The 24,209-nt window shown below is 47.1% G+C and overlaps 2 protein-coding genes and 1 long non-coding RNA gene across 6 annotated transcripts in view; all 3 read right to left on the bottom strand.

Moving 5' to 3' along the window:
* Positions 1–678: 678 nt before the first annotated feature.
* On the bottom strand, positions 679–3,559 carry cdc42ep4b (CDC42 effector protein (Rho GTPase binding) 4b). Its single transcript, XM_049760131.1, has one exon. It carries the CDS (start codon positions 3,492–3,494, stop codon positions 2,562–2,564), a length of 933 nt encoding a protein of 310 aa, XP_049616088.1. The 5' UTR covers positions 3,495–3,559; the 3' UTR covers positions 679–2,561.
* Positions 3,560–3,583: 24 nt separating this feature from the next.
* Positions 3,584–8,348, bottom strand: LOC125991753 (uncharacterized). The gene is made up of 3 exons (XR_007489437.2): positions 8,165–8,348; positions 4,588–4,673; positions 3,584–3,660 (listed from the first exon to the last, which is right to left on the bottom strand). It is a non-coding gene; the product is annotated as an uncharacterized lncRNA (long non-coding RNA).
* Positions 8,349–17,381: 9,033 nt separating this feature from the next.
* sdk2b (sidekick cell adhesion molecule 2b) overlaps positions 17,382–24,209 on the bottom strand; it is an 80,940-nt gene continuing 74,112 nt past the window's right edge. The window contains exons 37-46 of one of the 4 annotated variants that reach the window (XM_049760127.1): positions 23,986–24,172; positions 23,788–23,925; positions 23,503–23,715; positions 23,310–23,435; positions 23,067–23,231; positions 22,851–22,991; positions 22,126–22,285; positions 21,500–21,629; positions 20,114–20,170; positions 17,382–19,511 (exon numbers count right to left, since the gene is read on the bottom strand). In XM_049760127.1, the coding sequence (XP_049616084.1) occupies positions 19,071–19,511; positions 20,114–20,170; positions 21,500–21,629; positions 22,126–22,285; positions 22,851–22,991; positions 23,067–23,231; positions 23,310–23,435; positions 23,503–23,715; positions 23,788–23,925; positions 23,986–24,172 (1,758 nt within the window). In that variant the 3' untranslated portion in view covers positions 17,382–19,070. The remainder of the gene's footprint in view (positions 19,512–20,113; positions 20,171–21,499; positions 21,630–22,125; positions 22,286–22,850; positions 22,992–23,066; positions 23,232–23,309; positions 23,436–23,502; positions 23,716–23,787; positions 23,926–23,985; positions 24,173–24,209) is intronic. The other 3 variants (XM_049760128.1, XM_049760129.1, XM_049760130.1) reach the window with 3 other exon arrangements.

Genomic DNA, 24,209 nt, shown 5'->3' with positions numbered 1-24,209 from the left:
TGTCCGAAAACGCCGCGGCGCATGCGCAGTTCGCTGTTCTAAAAAGTTCACATGACTTCAACCAGTAGGTGTCGGTAATGCCCATTGAAGCTGGTGCCATCTCGCCGTAAAACCAAACGAAGAAGAAAATCACAAAAAGGGCAAGATGCATTTAATCACATCTGGGATCGAACCAAGTCCTTACCGAGCAAGAGTCCATGTCTCTCACCAGACAGCTACTTCGACCTGGCAGCCAATGGTCGTCTGCAGTTTTATAATAGTGATGTGCATTCCGTCGTGAGAAACATTTGCTCGCTTACCTGAGAGAATGCCGCGCTGTCGCCCGCCATCTTGCTTCACCTGTATTTGATAACTCCTCTCGTGCACACCGGTCTTCAATTCACCTGAATGCCGGACGTCACGTCCCCAATCCAATCCAAGACAACCTTCTTCTACACTTGCTGGGCGAGCCGCACTTTGCACACTAGCGCCATCTAGCGGCCTCTTATGATGACGGGCCTCTTATGATGAAATTTGGCGTCTCTCGGATTTTAGTGTGACGTGACCTCCAGCAGAGGGCGCCAGCGTCCCGTGAATAACAATTGTGTTGAAGCATGAAATGGGGGTCCTTTTAACAAACCAAATATAAACATCAATTACATTGGTAGGTACAGGGTCACAAAAATATTTTGCTATTGGTAGAAACGGTGAAAACAGTTTTACTACATGTATTATAAAATTGAGCAATTTCACTTTTTGCATTTATCCAGTCTAAGAAACATTGTCACTTTCTTTAATAATAACCTCCAAGTTTTTTTTCAAAATTAGGCGTTTCTTGTTTAATTGTGACAGTCTTGTAAGGTCACTGGAAAGATATCTGCTGCTTGTTCCTCACAATTCAACGATACAGTATCTGACCCAATGCGTGATACTTATAATTCGGAGAGAATGCAAAACTTCTTACATCACACCGTTCAATCCGAAGTAAGACACACAGATGACTTAATTTCCACCATTTCATCAGCCTACTCTTATACTGAAAACAAAGAGTAGATTAGTTATTTTGCGGTAAAGTAGCAGAAAGATGACACAAACTTGGTATGAAAACATACTTTTACAGACGTTTGTATTTTTAATATAACTCCACCCCCACCACCTCACTTGCAAAGAAACAACAACAAAAAAAAATCCACGCAGTTTAGATGGCATTTCACAGCAATTTGGTGCAATATAACGCAACAAATCTCAAAATTCTGCAGTGGATGATAGGCATGTGAACATTTGACCCTTTTACCTCACAAAAGTATATGTACCTATATTTATATATATATACATATAAAAAAAAAAGTGATATGAAATTTCATCTCAAAAGACAGAAGAAAAGTGACTTGCAGCTAGTGTTAGCGACAAAATGATTATTAAAATAAACTTGGCAAACGTACGACACGATTGGATACACCTGCACCACATTATGCATTCATAACACATTCCCTATTATTTAGTGATATATCTATGTTTAATTCTTGGTTTATTGCATTTATCAAATAATGCTATTTTAACTCTATTCCCAAATATGTAAACTCCAATCATAAAAAAATGGATATAAATAAAGTACCAATTATTCAATTTTTTTTTTCACTTACATTGCTGTGGCATTTGCTAAAAATATTTCCTTTTTCTTTTAAATCTGCAAATTGCAAAACTACAAACTCATTACTACAAAAAGAATAGCTCATATCTTGGAATAAATTACTGTGGCACATTGCTCGATAGATTAGTATTATGCAATCGACAAAATCAATAAATTAGGTCATATATTTTTTTTTTAAATTCGACTGACAGACATGAAGATATTGTTTTTGGGTGCAGGTGTACCTAAAATTGTGGTCTGAGTAACAAGTGCATAGCACGTTAACCACCTCCACACGACGTCCGTTCTGGTCTGTTAAATCCTGTGCTCACAGGAAGCAAACACTGTCACGACGACGTCATTTTTTTTGGGGAGGAGATTCCTGTCGGAGGCCGTTCTGCTTTGCGTTAGCTAACGACGTCTACTTGGCTATCACCCAAACACATACCCAGCCCTTTTTTTGTGTGCCTTTTTTTTAATCCCCCTTTTTAAGTGCCCTAGTTTTGAGGACTAAAACTAAAAATGGGACAGCCTGTGGACACTTTTAGATGTCAGTCTTCAGTCGGGTCGCAGGTGGGCTGAACCCTATCGCAGCTGGCAAAGGTGGTCGCCAGCACATTTAGACAAACTCACCTTCAAAAGACAATCTCGAGTCTTCACATGAACCTACCGCGTCTGTGTTTTTTCATGCGGGAAGAAGAAAGATGGAAAACCTCACCCACACAGAAAAGGCTGGAGGGGAGGCCAGAGCCAAGCCTCTCACCTTCAGTCTTCTTGATCACATTCTCAGCCACAACTTCCACTTCCTGTTTCAACATGGCAATCAACCGCAGAAGCCCACCAGCTCCCCAGAGTCGTTGATGGATGAGTGACAGTATTGGATGCCGTAACCGCAGCCCGATGGCCGAGTAGAGGATTGAGTTCATCCTCGAAGACGCGACGGCGCCCGGCCTTAAACTCGGATCTCGTCGTCGTCATCGTCCATGTAAGAGAAGTCGTCGTCGCGCGGCGAGCTGTACTTGGCGCTGTCCGTGTCGTTGTGGTGGAGATACGGCGTTTTATCCTCGGTGGTAGAACCGGCGCTGGACACGGAGCAGCTGTCCAGGTGCTGGTGGTTGTTCCTGGTGGGAAGCTCGGGGCTGTAGGGCGCCACCATGACTTTCTGCTGGTAGATCATCATGCGGGGGGGCCTGGCGGGCGGCCGGCGCTCCTCGACGGGCGGGGCCTCGTCTATGAGCGGGATGTGCGCCGGCGAGCCGTGGCCCTCGCTGCCTTTGCCTTCCTCGTAGCCGAGGTCGTCGTCCTCAGAGTCCTTCTTCTCCATCACGCTCAGGATGTCGCCCAGCATGGAGGGCCCCAAGTCCACGTGGAAGGACATCATGGACTCTGCGTGCTTCATGCCGCCGCTTTTGGGCTGGGACGGCGGCAGCTCGGCGAGCTCGCCGAAGTGGCGCTCGTCAAACTCCGCGTCGAAGGTGGCGATGGCCGCCGGCCCGCCCGTCGCCTGGCTTCTGCCGCCACCCTCGTGGTGGTTGAGGTACGGCATTGAAGTGGCGTTCTTCACAAAGGCGGCTGAGGCGGTGGGCGGCGCGGCCGCATTGTAGTCGTAGCGGTCCCCACGATTAACGGAGTGTGAGCGCTTGCTGCCGCGGAAGGTGCGGGCCAGCAGCGACGGCTTGGATCCCGGCAAGTCGTGCTTGGCTTCGGGGGGCTCGGCCGAGCGCGTGCTGAGGAAGGACGTGTCCCCGAAGGCGTCACCGCCGCGCCCCACGTGCATGGTGTGCCGAAAGTCACCCAGAGGAGCGCTGATCATCTCCGCCGTCAGGTCGGCGCGAGAACGTCGCTTGGACTGGTTGGAGTGTACCAGCTGTTTGAGGATCGGCATGATGGAGGGAGTTGATTGCCTTTCAAGAACGCAGGAATCTTCTGGAACCTTTTGGGGGTCGGGGGGGGGGGGGGGGGGGGGGGGGGGGGGGGGGGTCTTCGTCAAAGACACTGCACGTGCTTAATCATGTGGCCGATCATTTTGGTCCTCACAAAGTTGGATCAGCCTGTGAAGAAAAACAGTGAGTTATGCCAATAATTCATAGCACATCTTTTTCCTCATGTTGTGTTCCACACAAAAAGACTTTTGATTGGTTTGTCAGAATGTTGCGTAACTCGTGAAAAGAACCCCATGTCGTCTGACAAACGTCCTTCCTTGGATTGCTCCGTTTCTTTCTAAAAACGTTCAGAGGTGGCCGGTGCTCGCAAGCTCCCACTTTGGGCCCCTCGTCTGTTGCGTAACCGGCAGGATGCTTGGAGCCGGAAGGCTCCGAGAGGGGAAAAAAAAAAAAAAGAAGCGGAGCGGCATTTCTTTGGATCGTCTTACAGAGCCGTGCGCTTCGCTACGTCCAGATTTGTTACATTTCCACCCGCCTGCCTTGTATCTGCTTAGCCTGCAGAACTTCTTTGACTTGTTGTTTCAGTACCTGCTCACAAAAAAAAAACTCAGAGGGCAAGCGCTGACAAATTAAAGCCTGCGGGCGGCTAATATAAATACGATTTAGGGGTATTAGCGGGCCACTGACTCCTGGCTCATAAAACGCTCACTCGAGAGATTTGAAGGCCCACTCGTGTGTGTGTGTGCCACCATTGTGCAAATGTGCAAGTGTTACTGACGGGAAAAACGGGGCTTTGTGTTTTTTTTTCGAGCATGGGCTGGAGCCCACGCATACATAACTGAGGGGGAGGGAGGGGGGGGGGGGGGGGCACAATAATAAAAACATTAGCTTGATTGCGGGACACCCAGAGGGCTCAGCCTTGATAATAGCTAGCGTTGTTAGCGTAGCCCCTGAGCAACTTTACGCAAATGTAAATGATAATTCGTGTTAGCCTACTGATGGTAGTTACTACAGTAGAAATAAAAGACAGAATAAAAGGTTTTTAACGAGGCATTTTTCGAAAGTGTGAAACACGACCTTCCCAGTAACGTTTACCTTATCAAACCAGAATTGTCCTGACAATTATCTTCAGCTCCTCCCAGAGATCAGAAGTGGATATTTGGCGTCGGACAGCAAATCACCTGAAAAAGAGAAAGAAAATAAATTGCGATGGAAAGACAAAGACATTGTTGTCATTCTAACAAAAATGGTTTCATGGCAGGTGAGTTTCATAGACTTTCTTTGTTACCAGAAGAGAGAAAAGCTTTTACGTAACCGAGCGCCCGCAGCGCCAGCCACATGACACCAACTCAAGCGGAGACGAGCGGTGACGGAGGGAGAGAGGCCATGAATGATTAAGGGCATCACCGTCACCTCGCCTCAGCTCCACTCCATGACATCACAACTCTCATCCGCCGTGCTTGCGTAATGCTCGCGGCACCCGCCATAAACAATCCCACGCTAGTCATGAGGCAGCATCATCGTAAAATCTCCCGACATAGACTCTCTACGCAGACAACCTTGGCTTTATTTAACCTCCAGCAAACAAGCCACAGCGCTGCTCTTTGTCCGACAGCCTTGGTCCGCAACATTGACATGCAAATTAACTTCTGCGGCTTGAGTACAACAACAGCCGTTTCGTCAGCGGGGCCTGGCCTCTGACAAAGGGGAATTTAATTTGTCTCCAGTTGACCGATGTCAAGTGTGGTTCAAAACAACAAGCGCCATCTTAGGGAGATGGAGAATGTTTCTCAATCATGACACAATCGTATCGTTGAGAGCAACAACACCATTTATGGTTTGTTCCTGCTCATTAATGAGATTCAAAAGAACCCGTTCTTCTGGTTGGCCTTCATGTCCGACGGGAACCTTGGTGCCACCAAAGCATGTGTCAAAGTAACCAGACAATGGAAATTTAAAGATAATAAGCGGAGCGTGCTTATTCACGCGGGTGTGACTCTCTCTTTCCGGAGAGGTGAACAAGTCTAACGTGAACCTCTTCATGATCCAGGCATGCAAAAGCTACGCCGGATACGCACGTGCGCCATGTTTTGCATGATCAGGCTGGCGGCGAGGGGTTATGTTAGCAAATAAAGTGTCGAGGGGGGGGGGGGTTGACTCCTCCGTACCCCACCCAATCGCAAACCGCTGGCTCACTGTCCTCCAGCGGACTCCAAAAGGCTTTTTTTTTGGCCGCTTTCCCGAACGCTCGGTGGGACACAATCGCCACCTGACAGGCTTGAAAATGATTTCTCTGTGTTTCCAGCCAAGCTGGCCTTTTATGAAGCGCTTATTCCTGCATGACTGGACAAAGTGTTTGGTGTCCTGTGCTGTGCTGTGCTGAGTGGGGTGGGCATCCGTGTCGTGTCCAGGCCAAAAACGGGCGACGGAGTTTCTGGATCATAAAACCCTCAATTTGCGGGACCCCCTCCCCCCAAAAAAAACTCTTCTCCCTGGACCTACCGGACAATTCAGTTGTACGATAGCCCAAGAAAAGAGCACAGATTGAGGAGGGGGGTGGGGGGGTGGGGGCAGTGAACTCTCATTACAGCTTCTGCGCAGGGATTATGGCGAGCGCCCGCACACCGGGTCCCTCGCCGCGGCTCTTTTGACAAATGGTGAGCATTCATGCGAGGGCCCCTCGGGGGCCAAGTCATTGAATTAACTATCGGAGCTGCTGGAACAGCAAAACAAAGCAGAATGAATTTCTACGACGGGAGGGGTGGATGGAGGGTGTCGCTAGTAGTAGCTAGTTTGTTTGGCCTGTAAAATGAAATTGCAGGGAAGGTCTTGAGGAAACAAGATGAAAGGTTCCGGCGAGATAAACAAACGGGTCAACGGCTTTTGGCAATTTTATCAGTGGCACAGACATGTCCTATAACTTTGTCCAGATAGCAACATCCATTGACAAGCTGAAGGGGGGGACACAAAGTCCAAAGTTTGCCAATGGCAGCAAACGAGTAAGAGGGTTCAAGGGTCACCGGGGAAGGTTTACTAAAAGCCTCAATGGGGGAAACAAAAGTGTAACCAAGACGACAGACATAACACTTGCCTTTTATGTAGGTTAGCACGACACTGGGGAAAATAACACCGCTTAATTTGACATTTGGTACGCCAATTATTAAGCAAGAAAGCAAAACAAGTTGGTTTCGAGGTGTGGATGTCAACTAAAGGGCCTGGATCGCCAACGCCCGTCAGTCAACACATCTGATCGAAAGATACGACAAATATTCCAGCAGCTAAAAAAGTTTGGTGGAAATTAAGACTTTTTAAAATCAATTGACTGTTGACTTATCACAAAAGAACACTCCTAACATTTACTGTACATGAAGAACACTGCAAATATGCATCCAGGAAGAAATACCTCAACTGCACAGTAATAATTAACTTTACTTTCATTAAGCTATTCTTAAAAAAAACAAAAACCCTAATAGGTCTGCCTACTACTGGGATTCAGAACATGAATGAATACTCCCTCTTCTCAATCTAGAGCTTCTCATGTGATCAGCGAGCAAGCTTCCTTAAAAAAAAAAAAAAAGACTGAGCTGTAAAAGAAAAGCCTACTCAGAGAAGGAAAAATCATTCGTACTATCATGGCTTAAGAAGAGATATCAATTTCCTCGGGAGCAGTGAATGGAATGATGGAAAGATTTGAACCATTTATTTAACGCCCATCCTTCAAATTTAGTAGCCTTTGAACAATAAATGTGTCTTTGAAGGACACTTGAAAGCCAAAGCAAAACTTCAGACCAGACCAGCATATTTCCAATTTCATGGTCTGTTGACTTTTTGTGTGCTGTCTTTCAGCATAACAAGCTTAAGTATATCAAAACAAATACTATGCCAGTGTAAAGGGGGGGTATACAAACAAACCCCTCAAGACAAATACTTGCCTTCGCTTTTCCCACATTCGAGGACGCAAATAATCAAGTCTATGAATTTGAAAATGCAATCAATAATAGTGACGACTTCTACTGCAATAATGTTTGACATAGCAAACAACCTTCTATTGTCAAAGTGAGAAATGATCTCCTTGGATAATGTAGTATGTCTGGATGTAATCTTGCTGTACTTGTATGTAAAGCATTACAAGTTACATAATAAGCTGGGGGAAGTGAGTCTTCCAGCCCATCTGCCTCTGATTAAATCAGATTCCGCTCTTCGGGGAAAACTTACTCTACTTTGGAAAACCCTGCATGATAAGTCATGCCGTAAAAGCACTATAAATATATCAAACAAGACTCAGTAAGATCACAAAAACAGATTACCTCCACTGTTTGCATCTCAGGTCATCCGGTTAACGCGTCATGCTTCATTTAAATGATTTACTTCAAAGAGGTTCTTTTCATTTGTCGACTTTAAGAGGTACATTTGAATTTTTGTTGTTTTTAAATACAACAATGTTGTCCTGACTCATGGGATATAACGAGGGGGGGGGGTCAAAGGGGGCTTATGGATGGGTTCATTGTCTTCCTACGGCCGTGGGAGCGATGAGATTTACTGGCAATGACGTTGGAATAAAAGTGACATTTAATTACCGAAAACTAAATTGCAACTCAAGTTACCACACGCGTCGTTTTGCGGTCGTTAAAGTTCTGCTAACAAGCAGCGTGGAAGATAAACAAGTTATTACCTTCCGCTGGCGTCCCGAGGGAAACTTTCACGGTCCGAGTTCACGGCTCGTTGAAAAGTGAAGCTAGTAGATCGAAGAGACGAGGTGGACGAGGTGGACGCGGTTCCTCGGTGGGAGCAGCAGCGATTGTCGACGTGCGTTGTTTGGCGTCTTCTCTTCGCTTGTGTATGTCACTGCGACCGCGTCCCTCCCCAGGCCTCCCCGCAGCGTGACCCCGCCCCCGCTGTGCTCTTAAAGGGACATGCACTTATTTTGGCGTCAGGAAGCTAGCAGCTAACATGGAAGCTAATGCCTCAGAGTGGTTTACATTTGCACACAGATGTTTTGTTCACTTTCAAATGATAGATATTGCAATTCTTATACATGTTAAAGGAAAATGTGCTTTCGGCAGTTTGCAAACATATGTTTTAAGGTTGCGTTAAACTTATAATCATATTAATATCTAGTATTAGAGTGCTCGTGTGGATTGGTGGGGGGCGAGGAATGTGCAGACAAACTGCATGAACTTGTTTTCTTCAAAGTGTTGTGGAATAGGCCCGGATAGGGAGTACCGGAGGAGACCATCTCAAGGTCGGTTAGGAACAAGAACAACAGCACGTCTATGAGACCGGCCTTCGAGGGAAAAACCCAACTGTCTGACCTCAGCGACACCTGGACCGGGGAGGAGATGGCCATCGACCAATCATCTCACAATATTTTGCATGCTTTAATATTCATATTGTGTTTCTTTAAAACTGGGCAACCCGGAAGAATGTGTCGTCTTTTGGTGGTCACAAAAACGCACGAGTTTTAGTGTGAGGGACCCGGGACCCAGGCCTGTATTAGTGCGCTCTGTCAGGAATAAATAATTGGTAAATTTGGTCTGATTGATCTACTGGTCTTCTCTTTGACAGAACGAACTCGCAAAATTGTTAGGTGCGCCAGTGTGTGGATTAGGACATAGCAATTTATGTGTTAAGTGTTGATCGCAATTTGGAGTCAGATCAATAACTAGAATCCGTAACCTAACAATTTCTTGGTGACCGCGGACGTGATGTCAAGAGAAGGGTAATTGACAACTCGTGGTCTTTAGCCAAGACACCGGACAGTGTCAGGGACACTGTCTCCCGGTCGGCGAACCGTTTGGAATAAGCGCACAACGTTGAGCTGGTACGACGTCTCCTAAACCCTGAGCTCATCACCGATAAGGTAAGCAGAATACCTGTTACTATAAGTCAAAATGCTGCAAATTGAAAGAGGAAATTTAAGAGGAGACTGTCGTTCAGATCAAATAAGGTGTGCATGAAGTTAAGATACATACGGTGAATAAGTTTGGAACTTACGTGTGTAACGTGTACGGTAAAGTCAGGGACTTACGCGTACTAAGGATAGGTCAGGGACCTAGTGCTTCGTCGTGGCGGACAAGGGTGCGGTGACGATCGTATTCAAATAGCTGGGGTTAATAAAGAGATCCCCGAGGGGAAGTGAGGCCTCCTCAAAAAATATCCGGTGGTAACAGTTCCTCCTGTGAGAGATCAGACCGCTAAAACATCCAAAATGAACCAAATTGGGGGGAGAGTGTGTGTGCGCGCAGAGGATCCTCATGAGTGGGTGTGTATATGAGTGTGTGTGAGTGATGTGTGTTCTATGGAAGAATGGTGTGTTTAAGTTAAGTTGGTTAGAGAAACTAAGATGAGCAAGGTGTGGCAGTAGAGAAAATAAGGTGTGTGACAGAAAGTTACTAGAACGGTGGCTTGATAGGATGAGAATAAGAGACAACAAATGTTGTGTAGAAGACATTGAAAGATGTCGAATGTGAACATGATGAAGGGCGCAACAGCAAAGTTGGCCTGCCCTTTGAGAGGTTGCGACTGATGAGCGTGCCTGCACTCGCGCGTAGTCGCGGGTCTGGGCTGTGCGCGTGGGCCTGTGCTATGCTCGTGCGGGCGGTGGGCCGGCATCATGATTGTTGCAGGAAATGGCCAGCCTGTAACCGGTCAACATTGATGCCGCGACCCCCTCGCACGGGGGGTGCTATAGCCCGGGCGGGGCAGGGACAGTGTGAGTTTCTCAGTGAATGTTTGAAGCAGTGAGATTGAAGGAATGTATATGCTGATGTGGAAGCGCAAATTGTGAGTGGTATTGACCGATAGAAAGTGGCAAAGAAGCTACATGAGAGATGGATTGTGCGTGCGTGCGTATGCGTGTGTGTGTGTGTGTGTGTGTGTACGTGCGGTTGTGTGCGCGCTCGGTGTGTGCGTTTATGTGCACACCCTGTGTGCTGCATCCACACAGTGTGAGGAGGAAGACGGCATGGATCAGAGAATGTTCAAGAAAGGGGGGCTAACTCGTAAATAATGAGGAGCTATTGGGAGTAATCTGTTTGTCCTTTCTTTAAGGTTAGGTTAGGTTAGGTTAGCAACACGAGCGATTTAGAGGTTCAAAAGAAAGACAGTTAAAAGAAAAAAACATTTTTGATTTGGACAATGGCAGGCTAACAAGAGCATGAGAAAGAAGGGTAGAGAAAGCGGTGAAAATAGACAAGGAAAGAAATGAATACAAGGGCATTTATCCATCTTTGCATGATGTGACACACCCGAGTGCCCCGAAACTCGGAGTGAGCTATGTTGGACCGCCGCCGTACGGCGACCCCGGAGTAATGGATCCGGTGGTGACGTTGGGTGGTAGGATGGTAGTGGATGTCGAGGGCGAAGGCGAAAGGGCGGATCAGAGTATTGTACAGTTGATTGAACAAGCAGTAAATAAAGAGAGGCGACGGGCCCGGGAGGGGGACACATCCCGCGTGGACACATCCCGCGTGGACACCTCCACCCCCGGTCCGAGCCCTCAACCGTCCAATGTGACAAAAGGAGAAAGCTGGCATAGACTTACTGCCGAGAATGAGGAGCTAAAAAAGAAAATTGATCAAGCCGATGAGCAGCGTAGACAGGAAGCGCAGATGTTAAAATGGGCAACAGAGAGAGAGAGAGAGAGACACGGAGAAAATATAATTTGCGGAGTGGTCAGGGACAGATGACACAGGCCGAGGTGCAGAAAAATGAATTGATGTGTCCGCTGGTGACCACATCGGGCGGTCAGCACTACGAGCCCATGGTGCTCCGTGATGTGACCACGATAATGGAAAATATGCCCCCACTTCACAGAGGAGGCAAGGTGTGGCTGAACAAATTTTTGGCTCTGATGAGTGGGCAGAGCTGTACACTCGGTGACATGCGCTAGATGTTGGCAGGAGCATGCTCCCTGGTGCAACTGCAGGCAACTGAGGAAGCAGCAGGCACAGCGAGACTGGGGAGGGAGGTGCCCTTGCCACAAGTAGCAGCGCCCCTGTTTGAAAACATTAAATTGACTTTCCCACAACCCACCGATCTGGCCCCCACTATGTTTCCTTATGATGTGAAAATGTCACCTGCACAACATTATGTAACATGTGTGGAGAGTTGGATTGAAACCACAGGTCGACATCCGGCTCTCACGCACGAGGCAGAGGTGCTCTTCCGAACGGCGCTGCTGGATGGACTTCCGCCAGATGTGAAGAAGCAGCTAATGTCAGATCCTGACATTCTGGTTTGTGCCGAAGAACGATTTAAACGTCATGTTTTGCATCACTGCAGAATGTTCACTGAGTCACAAGCTAAAGTTGAAAACGAGACAGACGCATTATCTAAACAGTTGTTGAAATTACAGTTGGCAAAAATGCATGGTGAAGCTAAACAGTCTAAATCACAGAAAAAGGAAATGCAAATGTCACAGGCTCTTCAGGTGGTGGGGCGCGGAAGGGGCCAGTTCCGGGGCGGATACAGAGGCCGGGGAGGGAGTGCACCTGCTTACCCGGGGAGGGCAGCATACAAACCCCATTCGCCCAACGCATGTTTCATCTGCGGCGAAACCGACCACTGGGCAAAAGAATGCCCACAGTATCGACCGCGCGGAGCCACCCGCCCACAAACGCACGGAGGTCAGTACTACCAACATGATGATCTCTGGTGTGGACAATTTGAATAGGGCTGCCCAGGGAGCCAGGAAAGCAGTGGCCCGGCGGAGCCAATGCTTCATGTGACAGTGGAAAGAAAAACCTGTGAAGATGCCGGTGGACACAGGAGCAACTTATTCATCAATAAACACTGCCCTTCCTGTATCCTCACTGTCAAAGAAAACAACAACTTTAGTCGGCTTCTCGGGACAACCACGTACTCTGCCTTTTACCAAACCACTTGAAACTGTGATCACCCGGACAGGGTGTAGACTGTGGTACAAATACATCCGTTCCACAGACACTCCGATCAATTTGATGGGAAGGGACTTGCTGTCAGCCGTTCAAGCCAGAATTCTGTGTGGGCCAGAGGGAGTGATTATTCAATTTCCAGATGACATCAGCATCCAGTGCTCACAGCAGCTACAACAACATGGTCAGTGCTGATGGCGCCCCTACCGGCAGAAGCAGAAACTGCAACCATCTACTGGACCAGGCTGGAGCCAGAGACCCCTGCTGGTGGCGGTGTGTTCTCGACCTACTTACTGTGGAAGCCCTGGATCTGCTCACTGGCGCCATACCACCCACCTGTTGATCCTTTGCATTGCACTCTATTTTATGACCGAAAAAGTGATGATGTATATCGGGATTTGTTTGAAGAAATTGAAGGGCACATGTGGGATTTAACTTCATCGTGCATTTTGATTGGTAAAGAGGGAGTCGCAGCGGCAACTGAATTGACATATGAACAAATGCAGTGGTTCAAAATGACAGAGAAAGGGGTGCCACACATTTCGCTGGCTCTTGCCCCAGGACACGAGGCCAGACAATTGGGCTCAATGGCCAAGCAGTTGTTGCAACAGACCGATTGGCGGAAAACTCACATTCCTAATTTGTACTGGTCTGAGTCTCAGAATGCATACCAAATTAAACAACCCATGGCAGACACAGGATTGCTGGAGATGATGTTGGTGTCCCGCACACACGGTAGGGAGTTAACTGATCATGAGGACGCTGAAGTAATGCTGGCGGCCTTGCCCGACACACTGTGGTCCCAGAGTCCATTTGATGTCGGGTTTTGTCATTAGGTGGCCCCTATTGATCTCCAAATGGATGAGACGCAGCCTATCAAACGGCCTCAATATCGTTGGCCGAAAGAGGCGGACCAAGGCATGGAAGACACTCTGTGTGGCCTCTGGGACGCAGGGGTGTTGGAAGTGTCCGACGGTCAAATCGCACTCCTTGCTGTGGCGTTACCAAACTGGGTGAAGCTTGGGTCAAGGTGGACAGGAGCTTCATTGTGCACTAAGTTTGACAGAACTGAGGAGATTTGATAAAAATTGAAGAATGCGTAGAGCTACAGAGAAAAGCATCATAGTCAGAGATTGAACAGATTTGGATAAAACAAATAGGCTAAAACGGTAAGAAACAAGAGCGAGATCTGATATTTTGGCTCGTCAGGCTTAAGAAGTAGAAGTCGAGTTAGATACATTTTAGAATAGGACATTTGGACTAAAGTGGATTCGGTCAAGAGAAACAGGGGCATTTTGGCATTTTAACAGGGATTGACAGCAAGGGAGATTGAGGATAGAAGATCTGGACAGCAATGACGTAAATTACATTAAAAACTGCCCATTCTAGGGAGAGGTGCTGAATGGTGTGACAGGCAGGATTTTTAGGAAGAGAAAAAGGGGCGAGTTAGACTCGCCAAGAGGGGCAATAAAGAGAAGCAGACTGAGAAACATATTTGAGCTAGACAACAGGAAAAAGGGGGAGAGCCAAATGATGATGTAAAAATCCAGAGGGAATAGTCGGACCCATCTTTATTGAATTTAATTAGGACAATTAATAGAGATCGAGTTTGTAGGAGCAATCTGAGGTTATGGAGGCTCCCCTGACACGCGGGTCCCACAGTCGTCTCCCCCCAGATAGACATATATGACAATTTGAGATGAATCTGATGGGCGAGTTTATGGAAAATTGAATTGGAGATTTTACAATAGGTCATGTTGACAAGTATGTCCAAATGTGAAGAGTTACTATTAGGAGTCAATGTTTGCCTGCACACTAACATACTAACTTTGCTTAGTGTGGGAGGAGAGCTGAGTGATAGAGACGGATGTGTGTGTCTGCGAGTGTGTGGATGGGTGCGTGCGCATGTGATCATCTATGACTGTGTGTGCGCAATATGATTGGCCAGAGAGGTCTGAAGTTGGGGTGATGTGTTTGCAATTGAGGATAAAATTCCTCTCACCTGAAGGGGTGGTACAGACTGGAGGGTCTGGAACTGGTAAGTGATGAGTTCTGACCGGAACCATGGCTCAATGATCAAATCAGGGGCACCATCGACAACAAAACGATGTGATGGAGAAGGCCCATTTCAGTGATATGGTCAGACAAGACAGAACTAGTATCGAACAGCAAGACTTTGAGCGATTTGACGTGTGACGACTTTGAGCTCACCCGACGGGGTGACGGACTAGGTGGACAGTGACCAATTGTTTGACGCTTGAACGTGTTTGCGACAATAGCACGCTCTGCTTTGTTTTTCTGTGTGACTTGATTTTTTTTTTTTTTTTTTTTTTTGCAGCATCAGCCACCAGCCAAGGAACGGATTGCGCGTTGCTTGCGTAACTTGTTTTCATTCTTGCAGGTTGTCGATTGCATTCGTGGAAAGTTTGTGTTGGATTTACAAGAATATGTTAACCCTTGCCCTTTTGGTTTTTATGATGAACTTGTTGATGACGTGGTTTTCAGGACATGATCCGCGGGCGCCAGGATTCATTTTATGACTGTTTTAATTTTGATACTTGATGTCTGTTTTTGTGTGTACAAATGTCCGCTGTCAGCCGGGCTATAAGCTCACTGACAGGAGTGCGATGATTTTTGTTTGTGTTGCCGAGTGTGTGTGGTGGACAGTCAAGTTTCAAGGACTTGGGGTGATGGTCCCGGGGCCCAGATGGTAACTAGAGGTTCCGCGGGCCTGGCTACAATGAGTGTGGTGATGAGAGGGGACGCTTTGCAGGTTCCTTTTGATACGTAATGACACATTGGGTGAATGTGTCAAAGGGGGAGAGTGGTAAAATAGAAATGGGTGAGTAGGTTTCAATTTGTAATTGTGATATACAAATTTTTTTCCAAATTCACTTGCTTTCAAGCTTTAACAGGACATGCCAGAATTCACCCAGCAATGATGGAAGGAGCAGAGGAAGACCAGTGACATCTGGTTGTGGTGTGGAGATGACAAATTATAGGATCGCTTGCCGAAGAATGCATCAGGTATCTGTGCCCTCGTGTCGTTGATAATGCCTGTGGTGGTTGTCCCCATTGAAATACAGAATCTCAATTGGAACCTGGAGTCCCCACTGGCGGGGCTCCTGAAGCGAGCCAAAAGAGACATTTTGCCCCCGTGGTTGAGCGACGACCATCCAACATATATTGGCACTATAGGAGTGCCCCGGGGTGTGCCAGATAAGTATAAACTCGCTAATCAAGTGTCCTCGGGATTCGAAAGTATCTTCCTATGGATCACCCCCAGTAAAAATGTAGACCGTATTAATTACGTTCATTACAATGTCCAACGACTGGGTAATTATACAGCTGAATCATTTGCCGCAGTTCATGAACAATTGGCTGCAACGTCGTTAATGGCGTTCCAAAATAGAATTGCGTTGGACATGCTATTGGCTAAGGAACATGGTGTGTGTGGAATGTTTGGTGATGCATGTTGTACTTTCATCCCAAACAACACGGCACCAGGAGGCCGACTGACCAGGGCGTTGGAAGGACTAAGGACACTGAACAAAAAGATGAAAGATCATTCAGGCGTACACACCGATATTTGGTCTGATTGGATGAAAACGTTCGGAAGCTGGAAAGGCCTCATCATGTCTGTGCTTGTTGCTGTAGCTATTTTTATTACAATTATGATTTTATGCGATTGTTGTTGTATTCCATGTATTAGGTCACTCACTGTCCGGTTGATCGAGAAAACCGTTGGCCCGTTGCCACCGATGGGCCAATATGCCCTGGTGACTCAACATGAGCAGCGGGGGGAAGGAAGGATCGACAGCGCGCTGGTAGCTGTTTGCTAGGGTAACGGGTGATGACCTCATAAATGAGGTCATGAGAGGGAATAAAGGAAAATGTGCTTTCGGCAGTTTGCAAACATATGTTTTAAGGTTGCGTTAAACTTATAATCATATTAATATCTAGTATTAGAGTGCTCGTGTGGATTGGTGGGGGGCGAGGAATGTGCAGACAAACTGCATGAACTTGTTTTCTTCAAAGTGTTGTGGAATAGGCCCGGATAGGGAGTACCGGAGGAGACCATCTCAAGGTCGGTTAGGAACAAGAACAACAGCACGTCTATGAGACCGGCCTTCGAGGGAAAAACCCAACTGTCTGACCTCAGCGACACCTGGACCGGGGAGGAGATGGCCATCGACCAATCATCTCACAATATTTTGCATGCTTTAATATTCATATTGTGTTTCTTTAAAACTGGGCAACCCGGAAGAATGTGTCGTCTTTTGGTGGTCACAAAAACGCACGAGTTTTAGTGTGAGGGACCCGGGACCCAGGCCTGTATTAGTGCGCTCTGTCAGGAATAAATAATTGGTAAATTTGGTCTGATTGATCTACTGGTCTTCTCTTTGACAGAACGAACTCGCAAAATTGTTAGGTGCGCCAGTGTGTGGATTAGGACATAGCAATTTATGTGTTAAGTGTTGATCGCAATTTGGAGTCAGATCAATAACTAGAATCCGTAACCTAACAATGTACAACACAAAAATAGATGTTAAACAAATTAAAAAGAATGAATTTGGAAACATAAATTTCACTTTTCATTTCAACAAAATAATAGTGAGCCCTCGCTACTTCGCGTTTCGTTTATCGCGGCTTCACTACATCGTGGATTTTTTTTTTCCAAATTAAAAAAACATTTAAAAGTCAAAATAAAACGTCTAAATTGAGGAAACATGTGTCTAACCTTTAGGACAATGTAGTCTTGCTCCAAATGTTCGTTTACATTCCTTTAGAAGTCCGTTTTTGCGTGTTAGCACAGGTGTTTTTTGGAACCAATTATCCGCTATAAACGAGAGATTACTGTACACTATTAGTGACTATTGTCTCGACCAATTCAGTTTTAAAAATGTCTATGCGTGTATTTTTCATACTTAGTGACAACAACAAAAATATTAGCATATATATATATTTTTTTACCAACATTTACACCTGCCCGACTAAACATTGAAAAATAATTTATTTCTGAAATGTACTGTGATCATATATTCATTCTTCTGCGTGGTAAGCTTTTATCGCATATGAAACAAAATCACCCCACAGGAAAAAAATACAAACAAAAATAATGACAATTCAATGACTTTGTTCGAACAAACTAACCGTCGAGTTTTCACTGTAGCATCATTACAAGTGTCCAGGGAGGTTTACAGTTTGTCGTGCTCACTCACACAAACCACACACACACAGTGAATGATCTGTAAAGCTTGGGACGTGTGCTAACAAACGTACACACACACACCTGTGTACACACACACAGAAACAAAGCAATAGAGACAAACCAGCGGCTTAATTGATGGCGAGGCGATGCGCTGACATCATCAATTGGCAAGGGAAGTGAAAAGGGCCATAAAAGAGAAAATCCTTGGTTTTCGAGTGCCCGCCGTTGATTCCAAAGCTATTCCAAGTTGGAATATCCACAAAAGCATCCAGTAAATATCCCCAATTCTCTGACAGATGTCATCCATGGAATGAAAGGCATCCGTTGGAATATGGACTCAAGGTAGAAATTAATCACTCATAAATATGAGTCCAGCTGATCTTTGACATGCTACTTGATTGTTTCTCCACACACACACAAAACATTTGCAAGTTTCATACAATCAACAGCAATTTTTCCTCCAAAACTATTTCAGTCACCATCAATGCCGAGTGAGCACTGACTAAGTCCTCTAGGTACATATATATAATATATAACTTCATATTATATATATACATAAGTATGTCTCTATGTATATGTGTATTCAAGGATTCTTGTGACTTTGTACGACATACAAAGGTAGTACCATTTCAGCGTGTGCAAACGAGAGAGGGGAAAAAAATGAAATTAGTCATGCAAAAAAAAAATATACAACAAAAAGTGTGGTAGATGTATGATGTGTTCAAATATGGTGCAAAAAGTTCCAAGTTGAAGAAGTGCTGGAAATAAAAATGATGAGTTATGCAAACAAAAGAATGACAACCGATCGTCACCACGTGTCAGAAAGTTGAAGGCAGTCCTAAAAGTGCCATAAATAAAAAAAAAATAGGAGAAGCGATGTTCACAAAGCACGAATAGCGGTTTGAGAAACTGTTTCAGAAGGTTTGGAATTGAAAGCGTTTCTGAAAGTGTGAGGAAAAAAACTAAAACACCCAAAACATGTGGAATAAATCACGGGTCAAAAAATTGAAGGCGATTCTAAAAAGAAAAAAAAAAAGTCATAATGCTAAGACGAAGTGTAAGTGCAATGGACGTATCATCACCACGTGCCAAAAAGCGTCCCCAGCTGAAGGCGTTTGTAAAAAGTATGAAATGTGGAAAAAAAAAAAAAGTGCAACTCACACCAACGTCCACGTGGAGACTTAAGGAAATTTCCTTTGTCCATTTCTGATAATTCTCACATAAAAAGGGGCTCCTGCGAGCTTTGGGGCCTGTTCCACCTATGAAAACAAAATGAAAAAAAAAAACAAATGATAAGAAGTCATGCAAACAAAACGTGTGTTGCTTCATCACGTGTCTTGGATTTAGAAAGTCTCAAGATGAAGTGTTGGAATACCATCAGGATTTAAACGATGGTAAAAGAACAAAACAATCAAGAAGCGGAGTGGAAACTTCCAGAAATTTCCTTAGTTTTTTTTTCTTCCGGGCAATTCTCACACAAAGGAAGAGAAGCCCGCAATGGGGGCCCGTGAGCCTGGGGCCAGGCTGCTGGGTGGCCTGTAGAGGGCGCCCTGCTGGCCAGGTGGCTTGGCGCTCTGCTGGCACGGGGTGGGAGTCCGGCTGCCCTTGGGCCTGAACAGGCTACCCTGGCCGGGCGGCTGTCCCTGTGCCTGCTGCTGTGGCTGCGCCTGGGGCTGGGGGCTGGGCGAGCTGAGTTGGGGCGGCAGAGGCGGCAGAGGGGGCAGCTGGGGCGGAGGGGCGCCGTGGTCCGGCTCGCCCGGCTCCGACTCGGCGTAGCTGTAGGCCTGCGCCCGGGAGATGCCCTTCTGCTGGCGGCGCCACGAGTTGTAGTAGGTGGGGTCGCTGATGTAGTGGTTGACGAAGGAGTGCGTCTTCTGGCGGTTGGCGTCCACCTCATACTCGCTATCGCTGCCCTGCCAGAGAGAAAATGGCGGCGTTTATTTTCTTGCGGAGTGATTAGCGGCGCTATAGCTAACGATGAATTATTGGGACCCTCGTTTGGAGCAAATGTAAATCACACAAACATGCACACTTTGGGTGCTTTCACACTCGCGACGGAGCAGCTCGGACGTGGTTTCCAAACAACCTATGACTTTTTTTTTTTCCCTCCAGCCAATGCAAAATCATCTTCCTGTTTACAAACAAAAGAAGATAGTGATGTCAAAGGGGCAGATGTGACGCATTCTTGGCATGTTTGGAATTTGAACAGCCCAAAACTGAACAAGGAATGTCCACAGGTATGTGAAAGCACCCTTCAAACACATCACAATGGACGCCAAGAACGATCAGAGATGGTCAAAGCATGATTGATAAAGATGACCGAAGCGTGCATCCCAAAAAAAGGAAAGATGACACCAGAGACGTTCAACAACTGGACCGCCGCTCGGGATCTTTACACCCAAACCGGGTCGGTACACAAAAGAAGTCTGGAATTGGATGGGAACTAGTGAGAGGAACCGGTCTGGCTACAAACACTTGAAAACAAACAAAAGCAGGCAGCCGACAGGAACCTCACCAAATGCAGGGGAAGTGTATGAAGACCACCTGTTCCGTATGAAAACACCAGCGCCTCCTATAGGTGAACAAAACATTTTTTTTTTTTGAAACAGCACATTACTATAGTAACACAAGGACACAGACTTTCCTTTTGATTAACCGGCAACTAGTTATTATTTTAAACAGGTTGGGATGGGTGAGACATTTAAAAAGAATGGGACGATGAGGTCAAGTACCCTTCACGGAAGTGGGCGGAGCAACTTTGAAACCCAAGTACTGCTGTAAACTTTCCCAGCCCCCGCCGCCTAACAGCCTGATCTGGCAAGCGGCCCTTCCCCCATCCCATCTCATCCCAAAAATCACCATAGCGGCTCGCTCAGTCCTTTGTCTTGCCGAGTTATGGATTATAGAAGCGGTAGGGGGTTGCCGTCGACACCGCAGGGGTCACCCGAAGCCCAAATTGTTTTTAATAAAAATATTTTCCACTGGGTTGGATTATAGTGCTAGACTATTTGAATAAGGGAGAGGGACGATTTACTTCATCACGGCACAAACGTGATGTAATTTCCATTAAAGTGAATCTCTACAGCGTGTGTGTGTGTGTGTGTGTGTGACTCAGAAGTGAGATCATCTCTATTTGCTCCACGGCGAATGCTCATGTCTAAAAAAGGCACGCAACAAAAAGTGTCAAGGGAGAAGCGGGATTCAAAAGACGAGACTTCGTTCGGGGAAAACCCTCCGAGATCATTTGGGAAATTTTGGATATGGAAAATGCAAAAAGCAGGAACGTCAGCCAGGTTGGTGAAACGCCGAGGGAAAGCGTCGAAAGTTCCTTTCTGAGACGACTCATTGTGGGGAAGAGTGAGAAGCCCATTTGGAGAGAGGAGGGGGGGGGAGGGAGGGGCGACGAGAGAAGATTTAGGGGGGTGGGGGGGCTGCGGAGTTCATACCAAGAATGTTCCCCCAAAACAATTCCTCCACCTTGACCCTTGGTCATTCGGCTAACCAGAGCGCAAGATATTTCACCACAGAAAGAAAATGAGAGACATCCAGGGCCTGACATAAACAGGAACAAATATAATATAAGACATATGGGAATAAAATATTCCAAAATAACACGGTGTGTGGGAAATGGGAATAAAGATGAGAGAGAGAGAGAGAGAGAGAGAGATGGAATTGATGGCCACTCTGGCTCAGCAGATGTAAATAAACACAATATATTTTCACAGTGTTTGCTCCCACAACGGCGCAAACATCCCTTTTGTGTGCCGACAAACTTGTGCTGAATGACAGGGAAAAAAAAAAAAGATAACACAAAATACTGCAGTGCTGACAATGCAGAGTGGCGTGCGCACACGGACGTGATGAAAATCATAATTCTATTTTAAAAAAAAGAGTGGAGTACCTGCGAGTCCGAGATTTCAGAGGGTTTCTCCGTCAGGCTGCTGCTCTCCACGGGGATCAAGTCGTTATACTTTGTGCTCACGTCTTCGTCGGAGTAGTTGAGACTGCCTGGACTTGGCCTGGGAGGAGACCTGCATTAAAAAAAAAACATTTGGTGAGCTTCATAAATCAGATCTCAACTGCTGACCACCAAAAGCACTGAGCAGGGAAGAAAGGCCCCCTTCAGGTGGTCCTGCTAAACAAACCTAACCTTCACCCCCTTCCCCCGTCTCCTCTGACACGTGTTGACTTTTCCCAGCTGCATGTGGAGAAGTGGCATGAGTAAAAACACAAAATTGACCATCCGTCCTTCCCTCCATCCCACTTGATGATGAAGAAAGTGGGCAAACATCTACAATGTCAACGAGATGCCAAGATCTGAACTTCCCGCTGCGTTTGAAGCCCTCACTAATCGGAACGAAACCAGTCGTAAACACCGCCCTCCTGTCCGACACGCCTCAGAATTAGCCGGACTACGGCAGGATTAAGAGCCTTGTTTGAATTGGGATCCGGCGGCTGAGGCGGCAGATCAAGACGTTAATCCGTAATCGCCGGGGGGGATTCCCAAGTGCCGTGGCACCGACCGACCTGGTGTAGACGCCGTTCTTCCGGCAGAAGGAGTTCTTGACGGACAGCCGGCGGTTGTTGAGCTCCAGGGCGGGGAAGCGGCCCTCGTCTAGGCTCACCATGTCGCCGTGTGTCAGCGCGTTGCAGTTGGCGTTGTTGCCTGGGCATACGTACAGAGACACTGTGTGACCACAGGCCCGGGGCGAGACGAGACCGTTAGAGATGTTGTCTTCTCTCGTGGCGAGCAAGAGGAGAACTTGCATAAGCAAGAAAAAAGATGTTTACAAATTGGAGAATGAAGCTTATGATGGGCAATAAAATCTAACCCCGTGTGTTAGAGGTTAAAAACATTCTTGGCGAACGCCGCGGTCGCTCTGGGGTGACTTAAGGTCAACTGGCGGTTACACACAAGTATGTGAGGAAAAATAAAAAACACCAAAGCCTGACACGGAGGCATTTGTGTCAGGAGCGAGATTTTTCAGTCAACTAGACGGGCAGGAAGTGACCCTGCTGGGGCAACACCACCCAAGAAATGCTGAGCGAGGCCAAACGCACGCCAAGTTCCAACGAACAAGTTCCGACCTTGCCCGACTGAATCTTTTCACCGACATCTGGTTTGGGACGGATTTATGGAGGAGTTAACTGCTCGTTAAATAAAATCAACATGAGAGCAAAAATGTTGGATTTTTTTTTCCCGAGGGCAAAAGTCGTAAAGCAACCTGGCTACCGTGCGGGAAGGGCCTCACCTGATTCTGACTTCTTTGCATATTTCTTGCTCTGTCCTCGGATAATGAGGATGAAAACCAGCAGGAGGATGAAAATAAGACCCACCAGGGCGACCACCACCAGGAACCACCACTCCTCGTAGAAGGGGGCCACTTTTTGGGCTGGTGTAAAATAAATATAAATAAATAAAAATGTGTTTTCTTTCATTTCAAGACACTTGGCAGAAAGGCACTCACCAGATATGGAAGGAGTGGGAAGGCTCGGCGAGCCGTAGCCGTAATCGTTGACGCCGATTACCCGGAAGTCGTAGCTGACGCCTTGCTTCAGCATGTCCATGTTGAACGTGTGCGACGTCACTTCCTTGGGGATGTCCTTGATCAGGATGTCCCACAGACCTTCATCTGAAGAAAAAAAAAAAAAAGGTCCAGGCTGATCAATACGGCCCAGGGTGGCGGCGGATGGTGACACTAAAATCTCACCAGAAGGCCTGGCCTCGATGACGTAACGTGTAATTGGAGCGCGCCCCGGGTCCCCGCTGGTCCAGTGGATGGTCAGCGCTGATCCATAGCGAGTGATAAAGGGGTCCCCTGGGGGTCCTGGTGCTCCTGCGAAGCCATCCCAAAAACCATTGAAGCGTTTTAGTTCAACAAAAAGGATCCAAATTTGACTTACCTTCCCCAGGGCCGGTGGTGATGTTGGCCTCCACTTCGGGCCCGTACACAAAGGTCCTGGCGCGGATGCGGAAGTTGTACGTGGCGCCGTCGGCCAGGTCCTTCAGCTTGACCCAGAGCGGGCCGCCGGCCTTCACGTCCATCATGACGGTCCGACTGACGCCCGGGGGGGAGGAGGGGGAGTGGAGACAGTCGGCGCAGGCCACCGAAGACTCTGCGTGAACACAATTACGGAACTTGAGATCCAGAAAGGTTGGCTCTGGATTTATTTTTATAACATTTATACCGTCGGCGGGTGCGCAGGGCTCGTAGACCAGACGGTAGCCCTCGATGATGCCGTTGGGCAGGGCGGGCTCGCCCCACGACACGTTGACTGAAGAGGTGGTGAGCTCGCTGAAGTGGATGAAGCTGGGGGCGCTGGGGGCTGAAACGCCAACGCAGTCAAGCTTTTGAAACTTCCCTCGAGGGAACAAGGTGGATTTACCTGCTTGTTGGGTGCGCCCTCTGATGGCGGGGCTGCGTGGTCCGTCCCCGGCGGCGTTAAAGGGGGCCACGCTAATCATGTAGCTGGTGTAGCCGGTCAGGTTCTTCAGCTTCACGCCTCCCTCGGGCATGAACAGGGTCCGTAGACGCTCCGTCTCGTTCTTTCGCTGGGACTCCCAAAAGTAGACCTTGGTGGGATGAGTTACATTATGGATGAATTTGAGC

This window comes from Syngnathus scovelli, chromosome 21 (assembly GCF_024217435.2).
Source record: "Syngnathus scovelli strain Florida chromosome 21, RoL_Ssco_1.2, whole genome shotgun sequence".
NCBI lineage: Eukaryota > Metazoa > Chordata > Actinopteri > Syngnathiformes > Syngnathidae > Syngnathus > Syngnathus scovelli.
This window is presented reverse-complemented; position numbering and strand designations above follow the sequence as displayed.

Coding starts and splice junctions, on each gene's coding strand:
- cdc42ep4b (XM_049760131.1), bottom strand. CDS start 3,494: ATGCCGATCCTCAAACAGCTGGTACACTCCAACCAGTCCAAGCGACGT.